Raw genomic sequence first — 21,745 nt, forward strand, 5'->3', positions numbered from 1 at the left:
AAGTAAACTAGAATATAATCAAATCTTGACTTTGGCAGGAGCTGAGGTCATTCGACTGTGCACATAGCTAATCCGCTGAAACTTCTTAATTGCCTCGCCCCAGAGCTCCTGCCGTAGCAAAGCATATACCCTAGTACCATCAAGTCAGCAAAACAGATTCATATTCAATGCATCTACAGTATGACTTACCCCATCTTCGCCTTGGGCGCCCACTTGGCTGCAATCTCCAGTGCTTCGTCCAGCATACGGTCTGGCTCGGCAACAGCATCCACAATGCCATCCTGTAGTGCTTCTTGTGCTGTCCACCTGTGTGCTTCCAAGAGCATCTTGCGCGCAACCTGAGGCCGCAACTTTAGTCTTGGAAGGGATCCAATTCCTTCAAAATGCAAACCCAAGTTGACAGGGGGCATTGAGAAAAAGCCTCTCCGTGAGTTCATGATTCGGTAATCATGTGCTAAGGCCAGAGGACAAGCACCACCGAATGTATGACCCGTTAACAAAGCAATTGTTGGAAAGGGGAAGTCGAGGATCGTATGGATCAGCTAGAAAAGTCGTCAATGCGAGATCAAGGAAGTCAACAACCCTCTTTGAGACTAACGGGATAAAATCCGTCTGTGTTCGCAAATGGATTCTTATCGGCTTCATCTAGCTCCAGTCCCTAATGCCCCTTTTAGCTAGTCCCTTTAATGATGGGTCGAATGTGTGCATACAGTGCACCAAAATTTAGCATCATTACCTCTTGTAATGACTGCACCCTCCGAATCTGGACCAAGAAGTTTCTCGACTGTACGATAGGCTCGGATCATTTCCTGGCAATACCACGAGTTCAGTCGGTTCTCGGGTGATTTCTGCATGGTGAGAACGAATACATTCCCATGTCTCTCCAGGGAGAGATTGCGGAACTGAGGTATATCTGCCATTTTTCTGGGCTAAGTTTCTACTTTGCAAAGAGAAACAAGAAAATATCCAAGAGAAAATGGGTGAACTGTTTACTAGATGTTCATACATGTGGACTCCCCGCACCCCGGATCGACCAAACCCCACTTTCATTGGTTGCCGGAATGCCGAAATGCCGACTTGTGGAAGTGATCATTTTTCTGACTTGTGTCAGGTTGACTAACAATTATAGTGGGACAAGGCCGGAATCAGTATAGCAATAGTGGCTGGGGGGAAGTGGCAGTAGTGGAAAAGCACTGATCCCCAAAAAAAATTGGAGATGAGCCACCAAGCGCGCTGAAAACTCGGAACTGGTGGACAAAAACAAAAATCTATCATGTTGTCAATGACTCCTGTTACGTTGAGACTATTTGACATCTTCGTCAATGAGGAATTATGACAACAGTTTACATGGGTATCTATTATGTGCCAGGTAGTAATTTACAGTATCATGCCCATCCCGCCAGGGTCCAGCTGGAACGATCGCCCGCTCTCAATCCCGATCGACGATCAGGCGCAGGTTCTGATTCTCGGGTGCCACCAGCCAGCCCATGTTGCAGGAACTTCTCACGCTCGATCTCCACCATTCCACGGATCTTCAGGCTAGTCACCAAGCTAGCTCCAGCCCAGGCCCCAAGAGAGTCAACTTCCCGTAAGATTCCTTGGACAGGAACGGGAGTATCTTTGTTCTGACGGCGCAGCTTTTGCTCCACAAAATCAATTTCAGGTTCGTCTTTAGATGGGTCTGGTTTCTCGTCTTCAGGCGAGGATGCCGTGTCTGTGGGAGTTGATTGAGTCTCGCCATTGATTGCAGTTGAAATTCGTAGTTCTGCCAATCGCTGGCGTTGCTGTTCAATGACTTTGCCTCTGATAGGACTCCATCCATGCTGGTCAATCAAGTTTGAAACATCCTTCAAAATTCGCTGCCGCAAGCCAGGGATTCGAGCTCCGCCACCCACAAATACAATGCGCGACATGCATGTTCCACGCGCATCGGGCGGTAGTGCGAGCAAGGTATTGTAAACAAGAAGGGGAATTGGTTTCTCTTCGTCATCTAATTCACTTTCCGGCACATCTGGAGCAAAGAGAGCCTTCTCAACAGGTTCTGCAAGGCGGGAAAATGGCACCTCGATGAATTCCTGTTCCGGGTTGGTTGGTGAGGGTATCGAAATGTTCAGGTTCAAGTGACCATTTTCCTCGTCCCGGGCTTCTGCCTTGCACCAAGCAAGTCGGGACGCGATTTCCTCACAATATTTGAATCCCACGGAGATCTCATCGGTAGAAGCACCGTCTTGCCCAGAACTATGAGCGACATTGGTGAGGACTCGGCCCATTTCTTGCAGCACGGCTTTCATTGCCCTTGTACTTCGTTTTGTGGTGACCTCCCTGTACTCATAGAGGCCAGTGGTGATGGTTTCCGCCCAGCCAAGGTCTACCACCAGGGCAGACCGCAATCCCGCAGCGGTCGCTGACATAGGCGCACTCGGTAGAAGCGTGATACTAGGGAAGCGCCAGCGGCTAAACAATGTAGAAAGAAGCGATGACAGCAAAGGATGTGGCATGAGGGAGGGTAATACCAAGACCAGGCGGGATGTGCCTGCGTCGGTCAAGAGGTATTGGTTGTAGGTTTCGCGAAAAGCACGTTCGATCTTGTCTTCGACCAACCCTAGGTCGGTTTGTCGCAGGTCTAGCCTCCACAATTCGTATTCCCGAGTCCAATCTTCAGCATCAACAGGCTGCGCTGACGGTCGTGCGCCAGAACCGCCCTCAATCCATCCCCGATAGTCCCCCGCTCTCCTCGAGTCCTCGGGCCCGAATCCTACCACGCAGACTGGGGAGCTGCTGCCCTCAAATCCAGCTCGTAGCCATCTCGCGCCAATTTCAAATATGATTGCATCATCTTCGTTGCGAAAGGATGAGCCCGGTGATGTGTTGCTGGCGAAGGAAGTATTGCCTGAGCGAAGCTGCTGTTGCGGAGTATGAGGGGAATCTGGCCGGGCAGCCTGACTTTGGCGCAAGCTTGATGATGTAGACATTTCGTATTATTGTTTGTCGGTGTATCGCGCCTGGGATTTGCTGGGTCGCGTAGCTCAGAATCGTGTGCGTGTTGGGGCGCGGATGGTGGATGCCCCTCGGAGCAACAGAAACCCCCAACGAAGACCCGCTTCAGCGAAGTGCCGGGTCTACAGCGTCATTGGAGTCAGTTGTTGTAATTCCAATGGGAGTTTTGCAGTATGCAGATTAATTGCAAGTGACAGGAAGCTTCAATTAGAGAATGGTAGAAGAGTGACGCGGGACTAACGTTCAACGGATCTACATCGGGCCGCGGTTTATTTACTCCGTCAACACTCACATTCGACATCTTGCTCAGCTTCTCACCAGCGCCACATGGCTCCATGCCCATTATCTTGAAGTGAAGCTTGGGTAGATGTCAATACCGCCCGTATGGGTATCCCAGGGTATGTCTCGCTCCAAACCCCCTTATCAAGGTTCTCATGCAGGCCATAATATATTTTGGCCCGGACGCGCGAGAACCACTCCCTAGCAACGCCACCGAAACAGTATTTTGGGGCTTCTCTCACACTGACAGAAGAGCTTAACACTGACATTAATTAGCCTCATCCATGCCATTGGCAAGGGGGAGCGCATCTCCCTATCTAAATTGGCAATAACACATCTGGAGCGAACGGCAAGGCCAATTCGAGTTGCGGTCGACATTTCTATCTGGCTTTTCCAGGTTCAAGCCGGTCGCGGTGGAAAAAATCCCGAGCTGCGCACCTTGTTTTATCGACTTTTGAAGCTACTAGCTCTGCCAGTCCACCCGCTTTTTGTCTATGATGGCCGTCAAAAGCCTCCATTCAAGAGGGGAAAGGCTGTTTCTCCGCGAAGTTACGGCAACGCGCCAATCATCCAGCGTTCCAAAGAGCTCATTGAGCGGTTCCGATTCCCGTGGCATGAAGCTCCGGGTGAAGCAGAAGCTGAATGCGCGCGATTACAGCAAGCCGGCATCGTCGATGTGGTTATGAGCAACGATGTGGACGCGCTCATGTTCGGGTCTACCTGGACTATCATGAACTTCTCAAAAGAAAGCGGCAGTAGCTCTGCTGCGACCCATGTGACTTGTTATCGCTTCGGAAATGAGGATCATGTTTCAAATGTGCCTCTCAGTCGAGCAGGAATGATTTTGTTTGCCATGCTCAGTGGCGGCGATTATTTGCCAGGGGGTGTTAAAGGCTGCGGACCTGGGTTGGCCGCAGAAATCGCCAAAGCTCACTTCGGCGAGGATTTGCTTGAAGAGCTTGCATCACATTCTCCTGATTTAGATACGCGTCTCAGCGAATGGCGGGAGCGACTACAATACGAACTAGAGGAAAATGAAAGCGGCTATTTTACGACAAAACACAAAGCTGTTCGTATCCCAGACACCTTCCCCGATCGAACAATTTTGGAGTATTACGCCGAGCCTAAGGTTTCCACGGATGATGAAATGGCTACCCTTAGACGCCATTTGAGGCATGCCTGGGATCGCCAGATCGACCCTCTCGCGATAAGAACCTTTGCAGCCGATTATTTCGAATGGAATTATCGATCAGGTGCCAGAAAGGTGATTAAACTTCTAACGGAGCCTCTCCTCTCCTACAGGCTTCGTCTTCAACGGCCTGTGTCAGGCTTGACACAGGGAACATTAGCTCCCGATTGCGATACGCCATGGATGCATAAAGTGTACAAGACTCGTGCCAATTTTGCTACTGATGGCACGACTGAACTGCAAATGGATATGCTCCCGATCGATATTGTCGGTCTTGATCTTCTAGCCGAAGAACCGAATCCACCAGAAGAGGCTGTGCCTTCGCAAGAAATGGGCGAAGGAGACGAGGAAGATGATGCAGAAGTTGCTAATGAGGCCCTCGAAGGGGGACCCCCGGCAACGCCTACCAAGTCTCGTCCCAAAAAGCGATTTGATCCTTTCGCAGTTGAAAAGGTCTGGATCTTTGAGACTGTTGCCAAACTTGGTGTTCCCGATGCTGTCACCACCTACAATAAGGAACAAGCGGCAAAAGAGGCTGCAAAAGAAGCCGCGAAGGCCAAGAAGGCTGCACCGAAAAAGCCCAGCACCCGGCGCACTGGGCCTAAGAAGAAAGGGCCTATCGATCCAGGAATGAAGCAAGGAAGCATTTTGAAATATGGAATGCTCACAAAAGAGAGATCCGACCTGTCCCCATACAATAAAGCACACATCTTGGAGGCAGCTTCATCTCAGTCGACAACCAAGGAACCTTCTCCAGGTTTCCGAACCCCAACTTCATTCGAGAGCATTGACTTTGATGATTTATCTCCAAGCATGTACTCGCAGCATCAAGCTTCCAGTCAGATCCGCCATGCCTCTCGCGAGCTTGATGAGCTCGTTGACTCATTTTCATCACTATGCGCCGCATCATCAGCTCCAAGAGTCAAACGCCATCCTATGGCAAGACAAATCTCGGTCCCAGTCCGTGCAGGAGTTTTAACAGCCGGAGAAACCGAGATTTTGGAGTTTGAAACATCCAGATTATCACTTGCGGATACGTTTGTTTCGTCGCAACCCCCGGTACCTAGGGGGCTCAAAATGAGCTACTCTGTCTCGAGCTATGAGTCTTCGGAGGCTGTTAAACAGAAACCAGTAGCCTCACCAAAGAAGCAAACTCGTCGCAACCCCTCGAGATTGGTCAAACTTTCTCCTGATACGGAAAAAACTCCGGATGTTAACGATTTACAAAAAGGCATTGACTCTATGTCATTGTCAACCAAAAATGTGGATGAACGCCCTCCAGACCAAGCTGCACCTTCGATTGGGTCTTCCTGTTTGAAGGATGAGAAGAGGTCAACCAGCAAAAAGAAGCCTTCCAAGAAGGGGCCGAAGGAAGAGAAGCGGGCTCTAGAGACTAAGCAAACCTTGGGCCACGTCGAGAACATCTCAATAGCTGATGGATTCTGGTTCTTTGACAAGCCAGCTGAGTCTGATACGGTCAAAAGAGATCCAGATGCGCCTGAGGGCGCAAAGCATGACCAAAAGGAAAAGGTCAAGACAAAACGAGTTCCCCGCGTTAGCTTTATTGATTTGATTTGACCGCATTCTTATACCCCTATCATTGCATTTTTTGGACACTTGGGCAGGGACTCGGCGTTAATGGTACAAGCATCATGTCAAGCGTACATATCAGTTTAATCTGGATACAAGCATGAATCTATCGCCTCTAAGCAGGATACAATAATGAAACTCGCATCATGATACTCTAAAGTGTGCAAAATAAAGAGTAAGCATACAAAAAGAGGGTTGGTCAAGCATTAAAATGAGCGAAAGACCTCTTCACACTGGGGCACTCTCCCTCATCGGGCAAGAGTGAGTCGTACCTCCCACTTTAAAATCCCGTCTGCTTTCCTTCTTTTCTTCTCTCCTCACGCTCCTCTTTGGCTCTGCACTCTCCGCCTCGGCGGCGCATGACCATTGGTTTGTCGTGATGTCTTGTAGACTGACTTTCTTTTATTCCCGAGTGATGACTTACCGTGGAGACCTCTTTTTGAAGGCATCTGACTACGCGTCTGGAAGCTGATCAAACTGGTCAGGCTGGATGACCATCGCACAGCGGGCATTTGGCGGGGATCACGGCCTGACGGGACCCCTAACACCCCTTGTTGCATTTATTATTTGTTTTGGCTTTGTTGACTCGAAATGTATATATCTTTGGTTTTGATTATTCAAGTTTTAGTTTCAATAAACCAGATTCTTGGTTCGTGAACATCTTACACTATTGTGAATTGTGACGTGATTGGCTTGAGGGATTCATATTTTGTAAGCATAACGGCCTTGGAAATAACGGCATGGTATCCTAGATGTAATAGAAATATCTAATCGAAGCCTTCAAAGTCATCATCATCCTTTGAAGCTGGGTTGCCACCGGAGAGCTGTAATGCGAGCTGCTCCCGCCGCCGTTCCTCGTTCTTGACCCGAATGGACTCCACCATTTGCTTCGTCTCAAGAACCTTCTTCTTCTCATCCTCGGGCAATAGCTCCCACTTTTCACTCTCCTTCTGTGCCTGCTTGGACTCCTTCCGCTTGAGCCTCTTCTCCCTATTTTCTGAATTTTGACTCCAAGCCGCACTCTCAGTGGCAACTCGCTTCTTTGACGCCTGCAGGCCCTTCTTCTTCTCTTCCTCGGTTTCTAGGGCCTTCTCCTTGCGTCGCTTCTCTTGCTGCTTGTCTTTGTAGGCGTAGTTATCCCAGTCATTGCTCACGCCCAATGTCCGATCTCCCTCAAATTTGCGCAGCTCTGGCATTGTGGGTAGGCGAAGAAGTCCCCAAGCTTTACCCAAGGCTTCCCAGTCGAGATCTGGCACGCGGAAGATACTGCTGGCTTGATGCTTGCTGTAACTGCGAAGCCAACTGACAAAAGCCTTTTGAGCCTTGTCGTGAATAGCACGGTCTTTGAGAAGAGCTTTCCGAATGGACTGAGTAGCCACTGCGGCATCCACATCGGAGCTAGGTGTTGGGAGGTTGAAGGGGGCGACTGGAGTCTTGCGCACTTCCAAGAACGAGACATAATCTTCCTCTCGGCCGGGATGCAGAAGCACGATGCTAAGACCTCTTCGTCCGGCGCGACCTGCTCGGCCACACCGATGAATGAAGGTTTTGGGGTCTGAAGGCGGGTCGATCTGAACAACTAGATCGACGGATGGAATATCTAGGCCACGGGAGGCAACATCAGTAGTTAGGAGGACCGAAGGGTTTGAAGAGGTGGTGAAGCGGGTGAAGTTCTTTTGGCGGACGTTGGAAGCGTGTTTGCCATGAAGTGGGACTAGGAGGAAGTCGTCTCCCAGTACGATTGGTAGGATCATGGCCAAATAATCCACACTAGAGCATGTTGATACAAAGAAGATAGTCTTTTGGGGCGTCGGTTGAACGGTTTTCAAGATTTGCTTGAGCACTGAAAACTTGTGAGCCGGGGGTGTTGTGAGGTAGGTCATCTGCAGACTGTCTAGAAGTTAGCATCATTCTTCAGAGTGGTTGACTGGAAAAGAAACCAACCTGGCAGGAGTACGCTTGTCCTCAGCTCCGCCTCCTCCTTTGACCTTGACAGCAATTTTAACTGGATTCCGAAGTCCCAGGCGGACAATTTGATCCACAGCTTCACTAATACTGGCACTGAATAATCCAGTTCTCCGCTGTTTAGGAAGGTGTTGCAGAATCCTTTGGAGATCATCCTTGAATCCAAGATCCAAAAGCCTATCGGCTTCATCGAGCACAAGCATTTCGAACGAGGACTGAGGGCAGTGAACATGCGGGGAAGAAAGCAGCTCCAAAAGTCTTCCGGGAGTAGAAACTAGCACATTGGGCGATCGCTTGAGGAAAGAACTGAGATCTTCAGCCGGTGTTGTTGAGCCACCCAAGAGAAGTTGTGGGACGACTTTCAAGGTAGAGGAAGAGGACTTGGTCTTCGGTGCGCCTTCTTCCGGGGGGTGAATCGCTGCGGCGGACGGCGGGTGGAATTCCAATAATGAAAGTAAGACTTGGTAAATTTGTGTAGCCAGTTCTCTGTTCAGGAAGATTAGCGACAAAGATCTATGAGCAGTCCGTGCATCTTGACTTACCTTGTCGGGGAGATGATGATAGCACCAATATGGTGCTTCTTGAGGGGCTCATCAAGGCGCAGAAGCTTCTCCACCACTGGCACCAGAAAGGAAAGTGTCTTTCCACTGCCTGTGACTGCTTCAACGACAACATCCTTATGTGTCATAAACAGAGGGATTGCGGAGGCTTGGACTGGGGTCATTCGTGTAAAGCCCATGGAGGACACGGCATCCAATGCCCATTGCGACAATGGAGGTTTGATGCCATCCCATGATCTAGAGGACGAAGGTTTCGGCGCCATGATCAATGACTTTAAGCCGAGGCTGTTGGTTTGAATATTTGCCTATGATCGCAAATCGCAAAGAAAAAAAGTTGCCCCGGTCTTATCGATTAGTTATCTCCACGTGACCTGCGGCATTGGGCGGATCACGATCTACTTTTCCCTTTCTGTCCTAACACTGCCTAACTCAGCTTGACATTTCAGCTCCTATTCAGCACATATATGATGTGCAGCGTCCATTTTTGTGTCTACCAATATACTCATCATAGTTCATAACGCACTATTACTTCCAAAAATCCGCCATCATTGAGTTCTTATCAAGATCATTGATACCTTGCGGCAATCTTGCCTGCGACAGCACAAACACCTGTGCGCGACCCTTATCTGGCCTTATTTGGTCTCGAGCACTCCCACCTTTTGCAGTGCGAGCATCCGACATGCCGTCCACACCTAGTACAATCCCAGAGACGCGAGTCATCTCCCCGTCGCCCTCCCTTTCCGATAGATCAGACGCACGTGATGGCTACTTTGCGCCGGTAACGCGATCTGCGTCACGCCGACAACAAGATGGGTCTGTCTCAGGGCGCACACGAAGCCCACCTGATGAGACACCATCAAGGAGTTCCACGCGACAACGTCGACCGGCTCGGCGGTCCAATCCCAAAATCCCAGCTTCACCACCAGCTACCAATGGAAGCACCAACGGTTTCCTATCACCCACGAAAGTCTCAGATACACTACGCGACCTATCGAGATCGCCATCCCCCCTCGGTCTGATTCCTCTACATTCCAGATACCGCAGTTTCATTCACCGCCATGAAATTCCACGGAAGGTCCTGCACGTGTCAATTGGGTTCTTGACACTTCACCTCTATAGCCGAGGTATCCAGACACTTGAAATTACACCGGTACTCTTCTCTGCTCTAGTCCCAATCGCAGTGACGGACTTTGTAAGACATCGTTCGGAGAAGGTCAATAAGTTCTATGTTCGTACTTTGGGTGCGCTCATGCGCGAGACTGAGGTCTCCGGCTACAACGGTGTGATCTGGTACTTGCTCGGCGCATATGTCGTCCTTCGTTTCTTCCCCAAGGATGTTGGCGTAATGGGCGTACTCCTTCTCAGCTGGTGCGACACCGCAGCATCAACCTTTGGCCGCATGTACGGCCGCTACACCCCTCGTCTCCGACAAGGGAAGAGTCTGGCTGGCACCGCAGCCGCCTGGCTAGTTGGCGTTGTCACCGCCGCCGCTTTCTGGGGTTGGTTTGTGCCCTATATGGGTGCGTTCCCCAATGATCCAGAAGGCTCGTTCTTGTTTACCGGCAGCCTAAATCTGTTCCCAAATTGTGTTCGAAGTCTGGTGGGCTGGGACGCCGTTGAGACTTCATCCACCACCATCACCGGCCCATTGGCTCTTGGCGTTATGAGCGTTGTTTCTGGCTTCGTCGCTGCCGGCAGCGAATTTATCGATCTTTGGAGCTGGGATGACAATTTCACCATCCCTGTGCTGAGTGGACTTGGACTTTGGGGATTCCTGAAGGTCTTTGGCTAGACATATATTCACTTTCCTTTTCAAATTTGGCGTACAGCAATTTCACATATACATCCCTCCTCATGTCTTGGTATCTCAATGATGTTTAGATGACTGGTGTTCTCTTCTTTCGGGCATGGCATTGCATCTTTTTTCCTTTTTCTTTTTTGCTTAGACAGGCTGCATCTTCCATGCTCCTGTCGATATGAACATCCGTCATACTCTCTAGGCATTTTGCCCAGGTGTAGCCATTGCTGCCATTGGCACATTATTTCACTTTTATGATACCACTATTTACTCCCAAGGTCTATTTATGCCTGTTCACTAAATGTTCACTGTAGGAAACGACAGTCTTACTGTAATTTTCGAATCCAGATTTACCTCTACACTCTTAGACTTCCGATCCCGAACCCTAGCTGAAACACGCTAGTCTAATCTCAGCCGTTCAAATGACCCCTCGCCGGACTGCATGGTATTCACGGGTACCGACGAAGGACTTATCGTTTTAGTACCGTAATACTACGTGGAACCACACAGAACCACTAGCAATCTTCTGTCATCTTTCCGCCCAGGCTCACTTCATGTAATGTCAGCCTTGGCCAGATCGTTCTTCCCTTTTGAAACCCGAAAGCAATCGAGCTATTTCAAAGTGCACCATGACTCCCCGGACACCATCGTCTTATGACGATTATACGGTCGGATGGATCTGCGCCTTGCCCTTAGAGATGGCAGCTGCGAAATTGATGTTGGACGCAATACACCCAAGTCTACCTCAGCCGTCGGCAGATAACAATACATATGTCCTCGGAAATATTGGTCATCACAACATTGTTATTGCCTGTTTACCAAGTGGTGCATATGGCAATATCTCAGCTGCAACGGTTGCAATGCAGCTGCAGTCCAGTTTTCACTCAATAAAATTTGGTCTAATGGTCGGCATCGGTGGGGGAGTACCTAGCAGCAATGCAGATATTCGACTGGGTGACATTGTGGTGAGCCAGCCGGCGCATACATCTGGGGGTGTTATTCAGTTCGACCTTGGAAAAGCGTTAAGCGGCGGTCAGTTCCAGCGAACAGGAATGCTTAACCGGCCACCTAAAGCTCTGTTGACCGCGCTCTCTGCATTACAAGCATCTCATTTCGCTGCAAGTAATCGCATTCGAGAATTCCTTTCTGAGATGCAGACCAAAACGACGCCTCAAAGCGCTGCAAACTTTATTCGGCCAACGAAAGAAGACTACTTATTCCAAGTGGATTACTGCCACGAAGCATATACTACTTGTATCAACTGCGATCTATCCAAGCTAGTTCAACGACCTACACGGCTTAACGAGGAGCCAGTCATTCACTATGGTCTGATTGCATCCGCTAATCAGGTAGTTAAGGACAGTAGGCTGCGAGATCTACTAGCTCGGGAACTCGGGGTATACTGCGTGGAGATGGAAGCTGCGGGACTTATGAATGACTTTCCATGTCTAGTCATCCGTGGCATCTGCGATTACGCAGACTCACATAAGAACAAGGAATGGCAAGGATATGCGGCAGCAATAGCGGCAGCCTACGCCAAAGAACTTCTTTTGGTAGTCCCTATCGATCAGGTCAACCATACTACAACGGCACGAGACCCTTTAGAAGACTCTGGTAAGAGAACACTGATTGCAATCGATGGTACTCGGTCTGAATCCCTTACTAAATGAAGCTTTACAAGCACAGTTCACCGCTTTAATGTCCCACTAGACCTTACTGCAGTGCCTACAGTCGAAAGCTTCTTAGGGCGACAAGACGAGCTGAACCATCTATGGCAGTACTTACAGCCAGTGAATGCACAGTCGCGGAAAGTAGCCATCCTTCATGGCCTTGGAGGGATAGGAAAGACACAGCTAGCGATCCGCTTCGCTCGAGATCACAAACACGATTTCACTGCCATTCTTTGGCTGAACGGCAAGGATCGGCCTACCCTCCTACAATCTTTGAGCTCCAATCTATCTCGCTTACCAGGGCAATCCCAAGACAAGGAGGCAATCAACGAAGCAGAAGTGAAGAAACGAGCGAGAGACGTCTTACAGTGGCTAGCATTAGAGGGCAATTCACGCTGGCTGGTCATATTCGATAACATCGACCAATATTCTTCCAACAATAGCCCTGCTGACGAGGCATACGATATTGGAGAATTCTTTCCTGTAGCTGATCATGGTTCTATTCTCATTACCTCTCGCCTTCAAGAGTTGACTGAGCTAGGGAAATCATTCATGATGCATAAACTTGACTCTGAGGATTCAATCCAGCTTCTTTTACAAAGCAGTCGTCTACTATCAGCAAAGAATACCTCTACTAAGCACGAGAGCACCCCAGGTAACGAAATTCTCTATACGTATATGAATATCATGTTGATGAAACTGACTTGGTTAGATTTGATTACTCTTGCAAATCGTCTTGACGGACTACCATTAGCGATTGTTCTCGCCGGCGCATTTATGCGTCAAACTGGAACAAGCGCCATTGAATACTTGCATTATTACGAGGAGTCCTGGACTGACCTACAGTTTCAGTCAAAGCCTGGACGTCAATATCAACATAACTTGCTGCAAACATGGATGATCTCATATCGTGAAATTGAGAGGCGAGACTCAAATGCAGCTATGATGCTACTGCTACTTGCTCGATTCGATAATCGAGACATCTGGTACGAATTGGTTAAGAATAGCCGGTATAGCTCAGATCTCCCAGTCTGGCTCGACAGAGCTGTATCAAGCAAGCTTGCATTCAAAACTGGAGTGAGAAGTCTCATTGAATTTTCTTTCCTCGATATCAAAGAACAAGATGGAAGCTATGCGATGCACCCAGTAGTTCAGGACTGGTGCCTTCAACTTGCTAGCGCAAACGGAGAACTCGTGAATTCTATCCAGCTTGATGAACTTGCATTGATATCGGTTGGATGCACTGTCCCTGAGGTAAATGACAGGAATTATGCAGAGCTTCAGCAGCGGCTGATTCCACACTCGAAATTTGTGCGTCATCGCAATTGCTCGGATAGTAATATTGCAATATGGGGAGCCTTCAACGGTTTAGGCAACCTCCTTCGGAATCAAGGCAAGCTCAAGGATGCCGAGGAGATGTACCGGCGAGCGCTGCGAGGCAAAGAAAAAGCACTAGGTCCGGATCACCCTTCCACTCTCAACACAGTCAACAATGTTGGTCTTCTCTTTAGAGACCAGGGCATGTTGGAAGTGGCAGAAGGGATGTATCGGCGAGCACTAGCAGGAAGCAAAAATAATCCGACCCTAGGTCCAGATCATACTTCCACTCTTCGGATAGTCAATAACCTCGGGATTCTTTACTCTGATCAGGGCAGGCTAAAGGAGGCAGAGGAGATGTATCAGCGGGCACGATTAGGTTACGCGAAGGCCCTGGGTCTACACCATACCTACACTCTTGATTCAGTTAACAATCTGGCCCTTCTTTATTCTGATCAGGGCAAATTGAAGCAGGCAGAGGAGATGTTTCACCAAGCCCTATCAGGCCATGAGGAATCTCTAGGCTCAGAGCATCCCTCAACGCTTAATATAGTCAACAACCTTGGTCTCCTCTACTTTGACCAAGGTAGGCTAAAAGAGGCAGAGCAGATGTTCCACCGAGCTCTATTAGGCAAGGAAAAGGCCCTATCATTAGACCATACCTCAACTCTTGATACAGTCAATAACCTTGGCCTTCTCTACTCGAAGCAGGACATGCTAGAGAAAGCAGAGGAAATGTACCAGCGAGCACTGGTAGGTAAGGAGAAGGCTCTAGGTCTAGATCATTCGTCTACTCTTGATACAGTCAGCAATCTCGGTCTTCTCTTTAGAGATCAGGGAAAGCTGGAAGAAGCAGAGAAGATGTTCCGCCGAGCACTGGCAGGACGTGAGAAAACCCTAGGTCTGGACCATACGTCTACTCTTGGGACAGTCAATAACCTCGGAAGTCTCTTCTCTGACCAAGGCAAGCTAAAGGAGGCAGAGGACTTATATCAGCGAGCGCTCATCGGTTACGAGAAGACCCTTGGCCCGGATCATACATCCACTCTTAATTCATACAATAACCTTGGGAACCTCTATCGAAGCCAAGGCAAGCTCAAGGACGCCGAGAAAATGTACCAGCGAGCACAAGCAGGAAAGGAGAAGGCTCTAGGCCTAGATCATACGTCCACCCTTGATACAGTCAACAATCTCGGTCTTCTCTATAGAGATCAGGGCAAGCTAGAAGAGGCAGAGAAGATATTCCGCCGAGCACTAGCAGGACGCGAGAAGGCTTTAGGCCTGAACCATACGTCTACTCTTGGGACGGTCAACAATCTCGGGATTCTCTACTCTGATCAAGGCAAGCTCAAGGAAGCGGAAGAGATGTACCAGCGAGCGCTGGCAGGCTACGAGCAGGCGCTGGGTCCACATCATACGTCCACTCTTGATGCAGTCAACAATCTAGCTCTTCTCTACTCTGAGCAGGGCAAATCAAAGGAGGCAGAGGGGATGTATCACCGAGCCCTAGTAGGCAAGGAGAAGGCTCTTGGCCTGGATCATACGTCTACCCTTGATACAGCCAACAATCTAGGCCTTCTTTATTATGAACAAGGCAAATTGAAGGAGGCAGAGGAGATTTTTCACCGAGCCCTAGTAGGCTTCGAGAGAATGATAGGTCTGGAGCATACCTCTACTCTCGGTGTAGTCAACAACCTTGCGAATCTCTACTCTGACCAGGGTAAGATGAAAGAGGCAGAAGAGATGTATCAGCAAGCGCTGGCAGGCTACGAGCAGGCACTGGGTCCACATCATACGTCCACTCTTAATACTGTCAACAATCTAGGGGTTTTCTACTATGATCAAAAGCAGCCGGAGAAGGCAAGGGAGATGTTTCAGCGAGCACTCACAGGTTTCGAGAGAGTCTTTGGCCCAGATGACTATAGGTGTCGGGGGCTTGTAAAGAGCCTAGCTGTTTTACGCATTTCAGATGGAAAATAGTGTCAAGGACTTGCAATCAGGAATACATGTCCCACTATGAAACGTCCTTGCCAACTATTGCGATAGAGTTTACCAGACGAGTGTGCAAAAATGATTTTTGCGAAGCCGATTGCTATGACACTTCGAGCCAGCTTTCAAGAATACGTGTGATATGAAGTAGGCTTCGCATCATATTCGGGCATGGCAGGTTCCAGGCCTTCTCATCGCGTCTCTGGACAGATGATTTTTCTGGGTTTTTCAACATCTCGGTAAACTTTTCTCCGGCCAATATCATCTTCGAAAAGCACGTGAAGTACGCAAACGTCATCTACTGCGTACTGCGTAGTAGATACGACTTGTGGGCTCGTAGCACAAGTCTAACTGTTGCGGGAGCCCGTCCCAAATTTTGGTAGTTCCAGAGTTTTTGGAGCGCGCTACGGAGGAAGGGTATGCTATTCAGTTCTTGACAGGCGTTAATGCTACTGCGATTGGATTGGTGTTTACGGCTGTCTACCGGTTGTGGGAGATTGGTCATTTGACACGTCAGAATAGTGCTGGACAGAGTCTAGCCAAAGAAACGTGGTGGGCGGTTGTCACTACTATCTCCTATGCGGGAGAAGCTTGGTTCAAGGTGCCTCCTGTCGTGTCTATTGTTGTTGGTGCTATTCTGGGGGTATGTTGGTACGGGGATGTGGGGCGATAAATGCCCTTATTGGGTTCTTCCTACATGTATCTTCTTCTGTTGCGATTGAGTCTCTTTGGGTTGTTGCAGAATTCTTCTTTCTCCCATTAATGTATAGTCATTACTATTTCAAGAAGCCTGGAACAATGGAAACAAGAAACCCTGTCCCTTATCCTAGCATGCGGGGGAACCTGTTCCTGGATCTTCCTAATAGAGGCTCCTGCTCCCTATTCACCATATGTTTTCTCTTGGCCCTCCGCCAAGCCGATGCAAACAAAACACACTGGCCCATCGCAAATACCCCATTATCAAAAGCGGGGAACCCACACAGGTCATACCAATACATCAGATTGTCAATGGCGATCACGGGCCACGACCACTCGCCCCACCCCAATCTGGCAGTTTCAATCGGAACGCGCCAGATCCATGTGAAAGCCACTGCAGTGAAGACGACACCTTGCACCGCCAATCCGCAGATACTTAAAGCATTGTCTGGTGGACTCGTTAAGTCTGTGCTCCTTGCACTTTTGATTTCCCGTAGCTGCGAAAAAACACCATATACCACCAACACTGTTGTCAGAGGGTTCAGCAGACACATGGAGAGGAAGAATATTCCCGAAGCTACAGGATCACCGTAAGTGTGATCTGGTGACGGGAAACCATAGAGGATATCCAAAATTGGGGGGATTATTGATATAGGGATGTAGACTGCGTATGCGGTGATATAGAACGACCTATAGGGTGCGTGTCGTAAACAGGCACAGAAACTGGGTGGCAGGTTAGTTGGGCTTGCTTGGTTGTACCAGGGGCCGAGAGCCGGGCATTACTAACAGTGTAAAGAATGATAGCCAGACCACTGCAGTCTGGTACATATTCAGTCTATCTCCGAAAGTTGGAGGATGATAGACGAGTGGGATGTTTTGCTCAGGGTGTTTGGCTATGAGAAGATAGACGAAGAATTTGAATTGCTCCGTTGCACAGAGGAGATTCCAAAAGACATAGTCCGTTGAAATCCCTTTGCTGGTCTTTTTTGTCCAGATGCGAAGCAGTTGAGGGAGAAATGATAAAGCGGTTAGGATGGTGAGCGCCCTGCGGGTTTTCAAACTTGTTAGCCGTCCTGGGTCTTCGTTTTGCTAGTGCTGGAACATACACTCTGAGGCGGTCAGGTATAGGTATTAGAAACATTTTGAGTAGACTGATCCCATACAATACATGCTACAAATTTTAGGTATTCGGAGAGACATTGAGGGGTTTCCCTTGGCTGTCACCACTTACCTCTTCTGGTATAGCGCCTTCCCTTGAGCCCCAAGCGCAAGTTTGTTTGGCCAGTTTTCATATAATCTACTAGGCAGCCAAGCTTGCCATCTCATGCACTTATTACAAAGCTCTGACTATGACTCTAGGACTTCCAAGGTTGAGGGTTCAAAGGGTTGGATCTAGAAGATTACTCTGACACGTATCGCGACTACAGTGGATCAAGCCAGAGTGGCTCTAGATCTAAGGGAGCTTCCAAGAAAGCAAGTGCAGATTTCCAAGGTTAGGCAAGCCTAGGGGAACGGACAATCTGAGCAGATATTTCGTCTTGTTCATTTCCATACAAATATATCCATCTCGACGACCATAAAGAAAATCATTATTATAGCACAAGCTGTGGATATTGATTGTATGATTGATTTTCCGAGACAAGTCGTACTTCATTTTCTAGTCATTTCTCCCAAAATATACACATCCTTGTTAACTAAAACCCGAGGCAGGCCATGTGCCCAGGCAATCATGGGTTGGCTCAGAAATTGACGTCCCCTTCGAACTCCTACCCATGTTGCTATAGTGTTGGCCATGATCAGCTCCTGGATCTGGATCTGCATATACATTCATACCGAATTCTTAGGCTCCATCGCTCTCGGTCCCTGTCAAATTTCCGGCCGACCCATCCTGTTATGCGTGGAACGGGTTCACATAACTTCGCCCGCATATATGACTGCGAAATAGAATGCGAGCCGCCTTTATACCGAATTCACCGTTCGCATTGTATATTCGATAAGCCTTGCGCAGTGATTTGTGCAACTTGGCAATGTGGTCCAAATCCCAATTCGTGAACTTCTTATTTCGATGCCCTCGGGTACGCGGCCCCCGTGGATAGTGATAGCCACAGAACTTGTTTCCACGTTCTTCCCACAAAAGCAGTCAAAATTCTGTGGTTGAGACTGAGCAGGGCGCTCTGGCCTTGCCAGACACCAGGAATTATGGTCCATACAAGTAGGAATCCGCATGACGTTGCTCCCGCTGAGACAATTCTGTGATTTGATGCGTCATCCCACAACCAGAATAATATTTGTTCACCGTCACTTGCACCACCACGATCACTCCGAGGATGGATCATCCGGCGTTTGAAGTTACCTGGTGCGAACGACGTCCTGATTCAAGTCGCCAAGTCCGTCCCGATCTCAGTCCTACGTTCCCTTTTTGGGTAGTGTCCCTCCAGCTGGTATTGCATGGAACGATTAATGACCCATTGGACAGATTGTTTGCTTCATTCTCCTTTCCAAGAGCCACCAGGTCATTCGTGTTGTGACAAACAAGTGACTCACTCGTTTTGTCGTCATGATCGCCATTGTGACCCGTAACGTGCTGGCTCTTGTGGGGACAAATGTAGTGTCACATTGTTCACAAGTTGCATCACGTACATCGCATCTGATGGATATGTCTCGAACATGACATAAGACAATAATTCCCATGTATCCGGTGTAGGTCTGTGAATGAACCCGCCGGCAGATCCTGGTTTGGGAATCCCTTGATGTAAGCGTCTAGCCGCTCGTAGTCAGAGATTGATTCTTTCAATCCTTTTCAGCGTGTTTCGGTTTTCTGAGCTCAGTGGCATGTCACCATGCTTGCGTGGAAGACTCCATGTGTCTCGGTTGTTATTATCTCCTGAAAAGGTCTCGAACAGCTTCTGATAGCCCCCTGAAGATTTCTACAGGCAACCTCTGTATAATTTTGTTAGTGAGAGTAATCAGAGACGGATATGATGGAGGACTTACCATGTTTGGTGGTAGTGGCAGGTCCTAAGAGATCGTTAGTAAACGCTTTTGAGGATTGTCAGGGACAAGCTTGCCTCGAATAAACTTTGATCTGACCAAACGCCAACGCCATGATAAAACTCATTGGAGAAAGAAAAAGCCTGGGTCGGGTCTGAGGCTACCAAAGCATGAGTTGTCTCTGTTAAAGGGTGCCGGTCCCATCTGGGACCCCTTGAAGGTTGTGGGTGTGTGAGAAGGAAGAAAGAAGAGAAGGAGAGAGGAAAGTGCTTTATATAGTGCAGAAAGTTGCTGCCTACATGAAGTATTTCGTTTGTCGTTCAGGTTCATATGTTGAAGTTGACCTCGAGCCTTGAGAGATTCTTTCTGCTCCGAGATGCAGGAGTACAGAAAACCAAATAATTACAAACTTGAGATGATATGAGAATGGAACGTTGGAAAATTGGGTTTGATAAGTAATAACCACTAGTTCTGTCAGAATAATCCCATGAACCGGACGCCAGCCTCCCAAAAAGCACCCTTGCCACCCACAACAATAAAAAAAGATGACAGAAAAGAAGAAATATTGCTGAATATTAGCGGAGCCTGTCCCCAAGTGCATAATGATGCCTCATGCAAATGGCAATACGATTAGTGGTTGCGGGTGCGCTTGCTGCTGCGTTCCCGTTCCATGCCCACAGACTGGAACATCTCGGCGCCGCCCCAGGGTCGTGCAGGCTGGACCTGCATACCGACAGAAACCGGGAAATCGGGGTGCAAAGCAGAAAAGCGCTCAGGATTGGGTGGGGCGCCATTCGTGGAGTCAGAGGGAGGCGCGGAGGCAACAACCTCGATAAGAGAGGAGTCGATCCAGCCTGATGGCTTCGAGGTCAGACGGTCTAGACGGAGAAGATCGTCATCCACCTCCTCGTTCAAAAGGGAGGTCAGAGGAGGAGCATTGCCGTTGGGACGTGCAGAGTAGTTGGAGAGGACATGGTAAGGCAAAGCGGGGCGCGTCGCAGGCTTATCGGCCAGATCGGCCAGGGCGCTGAGAGCACTGTGGGCAGCGGTTGTGCGAGTCGAGCGTGTAACATGGAAGTTGTGGCTTGCAGTGCGAATCATGTCCGAAGCAGCGGGGGTACCACTGTCGTCCATAGGAGTCCCATCGGGCATATCTTCGGCATCCGTGTTGTTACCGTTGGTAATAGCACCGGAGCCTTGCTCCGCGCGCTTCGAGGTCGAGAAAAAATGGAGGGCAGCGGCATGCGCTTGATTCGCGTGGGCGCTGAGCTCCTTATCGGTGAACAATGAATTGATCGAGTATGTTGGGGCAGTCTGCTGTGCGAGGTAGGCCTTAGTGCGCTCGGCCGGAGTCGTGCCACCCGCGTCCCGCACGGGTGATCCAACATCTTCCTCCGGCGCCTTGCGCTTGCGCTTGTTCAATTCTGCAGCACCTCCATTGCCCAATTCATCGATATCCACACGGTGCCGAGTGTGGCGGGTCTTGCGGTTGCTGTGAATTCCGCCGGGGCTCGCGGGGTTGGTGATGCTGAACTGGTTGGGGTGCAGGAGGAGCGCATTGGTGTCCGCTATATCAAGTTGTTCCTTCTCACGCATCAGGCGAGAACGCTTGCTCGAAATGCTTTGCATAAGACGCTCGCGCATAGTTCCTGCCAAATGATTGAACTCTTCCTTGGCAAAGTGCACTCGGAATTCATATTCGCGCCGGTGTCGCTCGAGGTTATTTTCGTGGCGGCCCTAGAAAAACAATGAGGTTAATGATAGACTTATAGCCAACGGTATTCTTCAGAACATACCACAATGCGAGCCATATCCGCATCACGCGTCTCCTTGACATTGTTCACCTCATGCACGAATTTGGCATAATAAGTCCCGGACAGGCTTGCCATTTCTTTAGCAAACTTGCCACCACCAACAGTCTCCTCGATAAGCTGCGCAACATCCTCGGAGGAATCAGGAAGCGGGCCAGCATCGTAGGGGTTCGAGTTATTAATAAGGGTCATATCGCATTGCAATGAGTGCAACTGCTGTCGGAACTGGGCATCGCGGTTCTGGCTGAAAGTAGCAGTCAAATCATGAAGACGTTCTTGCAGGGCAGAGCGACGTTTATCACGTTTTGAAACAGGTCCCGCTGCGCCGGAGGGGCTGGTGGAACGACCGCGTGAAAGTAAGCTGCCATGGTAGGCGGGCCCGGCCCCGGGGGACGGGGGAGGAGAGTAGGCCATGAATTCGCTGCGTGGGCAGTCGAGGAAATGTGAAAAGCAGGGCGGTGAGGTGGTTGTAGGTGGAATGACTCGTGGAATGATCGCAAAGGGGAGATTTAAGACTTTTATAGTATATGCAGACGTATATGACCGGCAAAAAGTGAAGTGGAGAGGCAAGCCGCGACGTTTGTACTATGGCACCCGAAAAGGGTTAGTGTCGGGGCTAGGTTTTTCCCCACCGGCGCGTACTGTTGCCCTGCAGATACTCCATGACAATTAGTACATTTCGCAAGAGTAGCACGAGTTATTCTTTGCATATTCACAAGATACGACATTAAATATCTTTATGTGAACAGGATTGATCCTAAATTTGAATGCGTACACCCATCTGCATCCTATACCTCATGGAAACATATCCTATATCAATTCATGTCAGGACTAAGTGCAAGTTCATAAAAAGTGTGGTTACTATGTAAAGTCAAGGCGGTCGTATTAGAGAC

General features: G+C 49.1%; 7 protein-coding genes across 7 annotated transcripts; 3 read left to right on the forward strand and 4 right to left on the reverse strand.

Annotated features, from left to right (window-relative positions):
• Positions 1-18: 18 nt before the first annotated feature.
• On the reverse strand, positions 19-920 carry N7503_008709 (enoyl-CoA hydratase/isomerase family protein; the record flags this gene model as incomplete). Its single annotated transcript, XM_057068256.1, has 4 exons — positions 19-130; positions 190-542; positions 599-658; positions 711-920. The coding sequence occupies 4 exons, from the start codon at positions 918-920 to the stop codon at positions 19-21; spliced, it is 735 nt and encodes a 244-aa protein (XP_056919111.1).
• A 465-nt stretch (positions 921-1,385) lies between these two features.
• On the reverse strand, positions 1,386-2,972 carry N7503_008710 (putative actin-related protein RO7; the record flags this gene model as incomplete). The annotated part of the gene is made up of 1 exon (XM_057068257.1): positions 1,386-2,972. The coding sequence occupies one exon, from the start codon at positions 2,970-2,972 to the stop codon at positions 1,386-1,388; it is 1,587 nt and encodes a 528-aa protein (XP_056919112.1).
• A 409-nt stretch (positions 2,973-3,381) lies between these two features.
• N7503_008711 (crossover junction endodeoxyribonuclease) lies at positions 3,382-6,043 on the forward strand (the record flags this gene model as incomplete). The annotated part of the gene is made up of 2 exons (XM_057068258.1): positions 3,382-3,395; positions 3,553-6,043. The coding sequence occupies 2 exons, from the start codon at positions 3,382-3,384 to the stop codon at positions 6,041-6,043; spliced, it is 2,505 nt and encodes an 834-aa protein (XP_056919113.1).
• A 779-nt stretch (positions 6,044-6,822) lies between these two features.
• Positions 6,823-8,843, reverse strand: spb4 (ATP-dependent RNA helicase SPB4; the record flags this gene model as incomplete). Its single annotated transcript, XM_057068259.1, has 3 exons — positions 6,823-7,945; positions 8,000-8,506; positions 8,563-8,843. The coding sequence occupies 3 exons, from the start codon at positions 8,841-8,843 to the stop codon at positions 6,823-6,825; spliced, it is 1,911 nt and encodes a 636-aa protein (XP_056919114.1).
• Positions 8,844-9,259: 416 nt separating this feature from the next.
• On the forward strand, positions 9,260-10,372 carry N7503_008713 (diacylglycerol/polyprenol kinase family protein; the record flags this gene model as incomplete). Its single annotated transcript, XM_057068260.1, has 1 exon — positions 9,260-10,372. The coding sequence occupies one exon, from the start codon at positions 9,260-9,262 to the stop codon at positions 10,370-10,372; it is 1,113 nt and encodes a 370-aa protein (XP_056919115.1).
• A 635-nt stretch (positions 10,373-11,007) lies between these two features.
• Positions 11,008-15,345, forward strand: N7503_008714 (uncharacterized protein; the record flags this gene model as incomplete). The annotated part of the gene is made up of 2 exons (XM_057068261.1): positions 11,008-11,992; positions 12,065-15,345. The coding sequence occupies 2 exons, from the start codon at positions 11,008-11,010 to the stop codon at positions 15,343-15,345; spliced, it is 4,266 nt and encodes a 1,421-aa protein (XP_056919116.1).
• Positions 15,346-19,671: 4,326 nt separating this feature from the next.
• On the reverse strand, positions 19,672-21,266 carry N7503_008715 (Sds3 domain-containing protein; the record flags this gene model as incomplete). The annotated part of the gene is made up of 2 exons (XM_057068262.1): positions 19,672-20,778; positions 20,838-21,266. The coding sequence occupies 2 exons, from the start codon at positions 21,264-21,266 to the stop codon at positions 19,672-19,674; spliced, it is 1,536 nt and encodes a 511-aa protein (XP_056919117.1).
• Between the last annotated feature and the right edge of the window lie 479 nt (positions 21,267-21,745).

The sequence above is a fragment of the Penicillium pulvis genome (genome assembly GCF_028828015.1).
Source record: "Penicillium pulvis strain IBT 33274 chromosome Unknown contig_7_segment1_segment0, whole genome shotgun sequence".
Classification (NCBI taxonomy): Eukaryota; Fungi; Ascomycota; class Eurotiomycetes; order Eurotiales; family Aspergillaceae; genus Penicillium; species Penicillium pulvis.